This window comes from Microtus ochrogaster, chromosome 1 (genome assembly GCF_000317375.1).
Source record: "Microtus ochrogaster isolate Prairie Vole_2 chromosome 1, MicOch1.0, whole genome shotgun sequence".
In the NCBI taxonomy this organism is placed as follows: Eukaryota; Metazoa; Chordata; class Mammalia; order Rodentia; family Cricetidae; genus Microtus; species Microtus ochrogaster.
Genome location: NC_022009.1, coordinates 111,616,366 through 111,624,417, shown reverse-complemented (window position 1 = coordinate 111,624,417; position 8,052 = coordinate 111,616,366). Strand labels below are relative to the sequence as shown.

General features: G+C 42.4%; 1 protein-coding gene across 2 annotated transcripts in view; it reads right to left on the bottom strand.

The window, feature by feature from the left end:
- Positions 1–199: 199 nt before the first annotated feature.
- The window catches only part of Kcnab1 (potassium voltage-gated channel subfamily A member regulatory beta subunit 1), a 352,108-nt gene continuing 344,255 nt past the window's right edge, over positions 200–8,052 (bottom strand). For both annotated transcript variants that reach the window (XM_005344063.2, XM_005344065.3), the window contains exons 13-14: positions 7,074–7,162; positions 200–2,631 (exon numbers count right to left, since the gene is read on the bottom strand). In XM_005344063.2, the coding sequence (XP_005344120.1) occupies positions 2,542–2,631; positions 7,074–7,162 (179 nt within the window). In that variant the 3' untranslated portion in view covers positions 200–2,541. The remainder of the gene's footprint in view (positions 2,632–7,073; positions 7,163–8,052) is intronic.

Below are 8,052 nucleotides of genomic sequence, written 5' to 3'. Positions count from 1 at the left end.
CTCCCTTAAAGGATTTAATGTCTGAGTCCTTCAACTTAGAAATGTGGGCCCTGTTCCCTATTCTCCATAGTCGACCATGGCAAATAGATTATGAAGTGTTGAGTTAGACACATAGACAGTAAAATCCTATGGCAGAGTTTCTGTTTTAAAAGGACCCCCTATGTAACACCAGTAAAACAGGACACTCAAAAGTGCTTGCTTTTTTTTTTTCCATATCTGTAATAGGTAGAATATTAGTGTTAAGCATTTTCATTTCTTGATTTATTCATTGCTTAATAAGTCTTGTATCTAAATTTACAACTTCTGCTGTTTGGTATATTGTTTGAACTTAGGGAGAATACTTTGAAACAGGATTAGTAGTTAATTGAAATAACGGAGGTTGAATTTATACTCAGCATTCTTACAAAAGCCTTGTTTTCAACAAGTATGATTAAACTGTTTTTAAAAACGTGTTTTTTTCTGCAGTTCTTTATGTGAACCATGTGAGTATCTTTATTACATGTTTTATATTAACTGTCTTTCCTATGAAACATGTAAATTTTTGAAGTTGTCTTCTAAGTGCAGTCCAAGCTGGCCAGAAACGTAAGGTTCTCTTGCCACAGTTCAAGTGCTTTGATTATAGGTGTGTGTGCGCCAGCACTGAAGGCTTGCAGTGCAGATTTGTTTGTTTCTGTTTTTTTGTGGGAATGGGGATGGTTGAGAGATGGTCTAATGTAGTTTAAGTTGAACTCTTGATCCTTCTGACTCTGCCTCCTCAGAACGGGGAGTAAGAGTGTGTGCCACTTCCTCACTTCAGCCTGTTTTGGTCTCTGTGACTTCAGATTTAATTCATTTAGATGATTATTGTTTATTTCATGGTGACATTTGTATTTTATATACAAGAGAATGTATGTATGTATCTTAAGCCTTATAATGAAAGACCCAAAAGATCTATTATGGGATTGCACAGATGCCTTTATTACTCTAAGCAAATGAATTGATTTTCCTTTAGACAGCACTCCACTCATTTATACATACAGTAGTTCAGTGGATTAAATTTACAATGAATAGCTGGAAAGTTAGTCTCCATCATTAGTCACATACTCATGGGCGGACTTCCAAATTGCCTATTACACTCTAGGTAATAACAATCATGTATTTGTTGATATCTTTCCCTGTTAGCTTAAGATACAGAACTTAGCCATGTGATAAATACCTGAAAATAATTTTAAGTTCATGTATTTCTTGTGTAGATCTTAAAGTGATGTAGAACTTGCTGAGAGGTAAAGTAGAATTTTGTCCATCGACAGATGGACAAATAGAGTTAGAAAATGACCCCACCTTTACAGAAAGGAAAGAAAAACTCATCCTGTGATTTCTCCTTATTTGCAGGTATAGTCTTAAATTTTCTCAGGTGGGATGCAGGGAGGCGAAGTAGTAGAGTAGACTGGGTGTATCTCAGATTCTGAGCACAAAGCTGAGCCCTTATTTCATGCAGAGAGCTCTCATGCATACAGTGTAGTGTTGTGTGATAGAATCAGGAGCTTTTGGAATATTTTGCTTTTTCTCTGGGCAAGTTAATTCATCCAGCATATGCCGAGAAATGATGGCATTTTTTTTTTTTACATTGCTTATGCTTTGCTTTTCATGTTAATAATGCCTCAAAAAATACCAAGCTGTATATTGTAATGTCCCAGTGGTAAACTGGACACTTGCCTTTTTCGGTATTTATAGGTTTAATTAAAAAACTCAGCATGTGTGTATTTTTAAATCTCAGATACTTAAATTTGCAGAAGTTGTGCCTACAAGCGATTGAAAGTATATATATGCAGGCTTTAATAAAATGTAAAAAGTGAACACAATATTCAAAGCTGTTTTCATAACATTGTAACCCTTTTATAAATTAGCTATTATGTATCTAGTAAAGATCGGGGTGTTCTTACTTTTATACCTCTGTGTAAACAGACACTCTAGAATCCTAACAGGTTACCCCAGATAAACTGTACAGGGCCAAGCAACAAGTAACTTCAACGATAGTGAAAGCAAGTACCTAGACACTTTAGAGTGACAGGTGACTTAAAACCTACTAATGTGAATATGAAATATGAAAACATATGTAAATTAGTTGTTTGTTCTCCCAAGCAAGACTAAAGAGTGAGGATATCCTGTTTCCTATGTAGCTCACATACTGTTCTGTGATTTTTGCTCTTTTGAAAAAAAAAATAGATATGTACAGCCTTTTTTAAGTTACGAATGTCTGAAGATAATAGATTCCCCTATTCCAATCTTCCTTCCATTGCAGAAGCATGAGCTGCTTAGAGCAATGCAAGGATCGGGGACCAGTTCAAGATAAGAAAATAGAATGGATTTTCTGGGCTGTGAATTTTCATGTGTTCAGAATTCAGGGTGCACAGTGGTAGCAACAGCAGAAACCTCAGAGAATCCTGGGACACCAGAGGTTAAGCAGCAAGCTGCTAAGTGATGGAAAAGTGTCTAGTAAGGGTCTGCACTGCCTACCCACCATGATTTTACCCATGCAGTTTCTGTGGCTCATGCATTGCCTTATGACCTATAGTCCTTTTTGCTGTAGGGCTTGTTGCGCAGTATGTTGTCAATCTCATTTACCACATGTGATGTCATCTTAGGGAGGACCTGAGGAGGAGGAGAAACACCAAGGACGGTGTTAGTGTTGAGTATTCAACATTAAGTAGTCATTTCTACTTGCTCTCTGTTTGCAAAGCCGTAGCTGGAATGAAGCCCCACCCTCATACCTCGCACTGGACAGAGCTTCAAGCCAGGGATTGTGTTAGTTGACTCAAGAAATGAAAACATAAGTGAAGTCTCATAGTAACACAGAATAGTGCTCTATACAGTGGAAATTCAATGTAAGTAATCTGCATTGGTTTAATTTTTAGTAGGTAATCCAGCTGTCTTAAAATAGTATAATTACATTTTTATTCCATTGTATCCACCTAACACATTTTATTTAATATTTGTATCATTTTAGTGTGAAATTAGTATAGAAAATTAAGGAACTTTGGGGGTATTAGTAAGCCCTTCAAATCCTGTGAACATTCTATACGTACGAATACATACACATCTATAAACTCAGGTGTGCACACATTTGGACAGGCCGTCACCATCATTCATGTACTCAAATAGCCGTATGTTGCTAGAAGCTGTGGCAGTGGATAGCATTGATGTAGGACTGAGAATAGAGGTCCAGCTATTGACTTAGAACTGTTGAAGATGTTTGCATCTTCATAGACTTCCCAGATAGATGGAGTAGTGAACTGGAGTGATAACACGGGTAGACTAGTGGAGATGGTAACGATGAGGGAGAAGAAGCTGATGTGTAGGGGATCTTGAATGCCACTGGTGGCTTCATCCTGTGGGTTGTGGGGGGGAACTCTAAGCCAATGTTGTAACCATGTTCCTCATGTTGTGGTAACCCTAACCATCAAATTATTTTTGTTGCTACTTCATAACTATAATTTTGCTACTGTTAGGAATTGTAAACATTTGCTATGAGACCCCTGTGAAAAAGCTGTTGAACCTCCAAAGGAATCGAGACCCACAAATTGAGAACCACAGTTCTAAGGACTTGGTCCCATTAGATACCTGGGGGGAACTGGAAGGATAAGTTGGAGGAGGGTGAAAGGGGTCAGGCATTACAACACAGTCTTAAGGGACAGTACAGGACTTAAAAAGGCTAGTGATAGTGGAGTGGGAATGGTGAGTCTGGGGAGTCGCTGTGGAGCAGGATGTGTTGTGTGCATGTGGGCTTCCTGTAGAACTGACATGCATGTAGGCCGCTGCTCATTCGGGGCCAGCATTTATTATGAGAAGGAAACCAAAGGGTACACATTATACCACGAGACAAGGGACAAAGACCAGCTTTTTCTCTGGAATAGCCTGACCCTGTGTAGAGAGGTTGGGTAAGATGCAATTAGGATGACCAGTTCTGAGGTTTGGGCCTCACCCTTTGCTGCAGTCCTACTGGCCGAGGTGACCTTGTCTCTACTCCAGGACTGTCCTTAGCAGCCTGGGGGGCTTGGCACAAGAGCGTAGCTCCTCCTCCGCCCGGGAAACTTGTGGTTCTGGTTAAGGCTTTTCTACCTGAAGCTGACTAAGGAGTTTTGTTTCCTTGAGTCTCAGGTTCTAAATAGGTAGTGTTAACTTGGAGAGTTGACAGTGAGACTGGAAATCATAAACTGAGTTTAGTGGAAGAAAACTCCAGTGGGCTAGCCATGTGAGACAAAAACAACTCGTCAAAATACATAGAGCTAGGAACAGTGAAGACATTAAAGTACTTGAATAAAACCTGGAGATGTGTATACTGTTAAAAGTCGAGTGTTTTCTAGAGGAGCCATACTTTCAGAATTTCATGTGAAATCACTCTTTAAAAACACTGTGGGTACTTTATAACATCTTAAGCTATTATGCAGATTTAATGAGATTAAAATTGTACAACTTCTAAACTATTGTGCGGATTTAGTGAGATTGTACCAGTTGTTCAGCCTTAATTGTTACGCTGCCTGGAAGACTCGGCGGTTTCCGGGGAAGTTTGGCTATTGTTGCTGGGACTGGGTATCCTCAAGGAGGCCCTCCAGGGCTGTGTTCTTTGAGGATGACGGGGATTTTGTAGGGTGGACCACTATTAACTGGGATGTATGTGGAGGTCGGGTTTGAAGTGTTTGTGCTGACTGGAGATGAGAATCCCAGGGAGAGGGTGTGTGTGTGTGTGTGTGTGTGTGTGTGTGTGTGTGTAAGGATGTCCGGTCCTCTTGGAATTTTCCTTTCCTTATGGCGGCCAGCACACTTTCTGTACCTTTGCAGCCAGGCCTATCGTCAGTGTTTGGCTTCCATAGCTATCATATCTAGTCTACTTTTCACCACATCCAGGGCTTCCATTACATCATGTCTAGACTCTTCCGTGCTGGTGCTCGGGGTTAAGGAGAAGGGAGTTTGGGAAGCCCTTGTGTTAGCAATGAGGCTGCCTGGGTATCATCCCTTCCTTTTGCCCTTCGGGCATGGAAGTATCCTTTCCCTCACTGCCCAGTGGGCTCCTCCAGCTCAGATCTAGGGCTGCTTCTTCATGCCTGCCCCTGGCTGTGACTGCCCCTGGGATTGGAGATCATAGTGTTAGCATGATAGGAATTCTGCATTTCTCTTCCTGCCAAGATTTTTGTCTGTCCCTCCCAAATCTACAAATCCACCCACTCCACTTCCATTGCCTAGGTGATGACCACATTCTGCTTTCTTTGGGGGCAGCCTCAGGAATCTGGACATTCCCATGGAGGCACATCTGCCCTCTTTAAATCCTGTAAAGGATCCCATACCCATAAGCTGTGTTTCCTCCCAACCTAGTTCCCTTACATTGCTCTACCTGTTCCTTGAATATATATTCTCTTGGGCTGTGGGAAGGCATGGAAGTCAGTCCAAAGACTCAGAATAAACATCCTATAGGGAGGGGCTTTTGCAAAGATACTATGTCAAGTAGGCCTACTTGTTTCTCAGTTGCTGTTTGGTACCACATTCTGTTTGCTTAGTAGCCCTGAAATATTGTACATTTTTTATCAGTCTCCTAGTATGTATGTAAGCTTGTGGAAGACTGGACAGTATTTTGTGTCCTGTGGTTTTGTCAGTACCTCTTATGTAGTGAGTTCTCAGAGTCCAGCTTTAAAATGTAGATTTCTTAATTTCTTCTTTCTTAGCCCACCAGCAGTTTGAGGGCAGGATGTCACTTGTACTCATTACAGTAACCCAACCGGCCAGATGGAATAAGTACCCGGTCTATGAGTGGAATTGAAACCACCGAGTCGAATGTCAGTTCTTTTGGGTACAAATGTGCTCCTACCCCATCATCTTTATGTAACCGTATCTTTGGCCAGTGCATAACTGAAAATGAACGGAGATGGTGTGGCTCATTAGAGGGGACATTCCCGGGGCAGGCAGGGTCAGACCCCTACAGAATCCAGGAGAAACTGTGGCTGGGCAGGGTTTGGGACCAGGCAGAGGATTATCCCACCGCCTGGTCCTGAGAAAGGTGGTGGCTAGGCAAGCAATCTGTACCATAGTCTCTAGAGCATCCTGGTCTGCTTCTAAACAGGGTTTTAAATACCCTTGTCTCCACCCTCCTTCCTGGAGAGGTGGCAGGGCTTGTCTTAGGAATAGATGGCTAGAGGAGAAGCCATGACATTGTATTCCCCCGTGAGCAGAAGGGAAACACTTTGTTTGTTTCAGCAGGCTATATCTAAGTAGTCGATAGGCTCAGCCTAGGTGTCAGCAAGGTGGAGGGGGCAGGCTCAGGACTGAGACGTGTTGAGTGGTGAAGAAAAGGACCCATCCTATCAGGCCACTAACCCCATCCCTTTCCTTAGATGACCTGGGCATCTTCTGTCCTTCCCTGCATATTTCCCAGGTGCTGTTGTAACTTCAATCCAGCACCCAGCCTTCAGGCCATTGCTTGGGGCCAGATGGGCCTCCTGGATTCTCTTCTAGGGGGATGTGATCTGAAAATTCCAAACAGGAATTCATTCCCCAGTTACTAGTGGAGTAATAACTAGGGCCATGTAGTAGGAAGTGGGAAATCAGTGGGGAAGAGAGCCAGAGGTCTCTGATCTTCAGCCTTCCAGTCCAGCAAAGGGGACAAACAGTTATCACACATCTTATCCTAACTGATATGATGAGTCGGTATCACAGGATGCTGTCAGATGTAAGGAGTAAGTCAATGCAGTGAGCTGGCAGTAGTTTGTGATGGCAACAAATGAATGAATGAATGAATGGTGTGTGCATATCGTCTTGGAAGTGTTACATACTCAGGCGGGCAGTTAAACATGCTCTGTGGCTAGACCTAGGAAGTCCTTTGCCAGGTTTGTCATTGGAATGCGCTGCCCCACAAAATATGAACCACTGTGGAATCGGAGGGACGTGTTTGTTAAATAAGCAGAGGACAGCCCTACATCCCATGTATTGTGTAAGCGTGCTGTTGCTGCTTACAGCTTCCTGTCCCCCAATACCTTGTCCAGGACACTGCCTGGGGACACACTGTAGCATTCCTGGAGTTTGCCGGAAAGGGCTGCAATACTTGCCTGAATGGCACCGAGGTTTTCAATGAGCTGTTCTGGAGTGGATGATCCCAGGAGCACAGAACTCACACCTTCGTTTCTCAAGCACCATGCTGGAAAGAGCAGAGCACTGGGTCAGGATTATTGGTGAACTCAGAAGCATCAGGTACAGCTATGTTGTAGGCAAGATTTACTAACCTCTGTGTGTGTGGTGGGGGGGATGGAGGGTACACAGTGTTCTCTGGGATTTAAAACTGGGACAACACCTCACCTCTCTTGCTCAGAGCCTTAATGAAATCAGTTTATGCGTTTGAATAGTAGGTTTGTTCTCTCCGGCTTTCTTGTATTTTGCCTCAGGTACCGGATTATTCAGTACAGCTAGCTACCCATCATAGGAGTACCTTATTCCTGAAAATAGCTGGCACTGCTCACTTTCTTGTTTTTGTCCAAGCTGACCTAGAACTTTCTTTGTAGCTCAAGGATGACATTAAACTTCTGATTCACTGCCCCTACCTCCTGAGTCCTGGGATTGGGGGCGTGTACTACCATCCAAGGTTTATGTGCTGTTGAAAACTCAGGGCCTTCTGAATGTTGGACAAGCACTCTGCCAACTCAACTGTATTTCCAGCCTGGGAATTTAAACATTAAAGGGGAAGGGAAGGAAACGCTTCATTGAGGTAGAAATTACATATCAAAAAGAATTGTATCTGTTTTAAAGTGTACATTAGCTACCTTTTAAAAAAGTTTACCAGCCCTCGGTAATTTTAGTGTGTAATCATTACTATTTTAAATTCAGTTTTAGTAGAAAGTTCCCATCACCCTAATAAAATCCCTCATGCCTACAGGCATTAATTGATACCTAGTCCTACTTCAACCGTAGGTAAGCACTTACTCCTTGTTTTTAGATCTGTCTTCCTGAGCATTTTATTTAAATAGAATAAAGACATTGCTTATTGTCTTGACTGTTCTTCACCTCGTGTGCACATGGTCTCGTGCTTCCGTG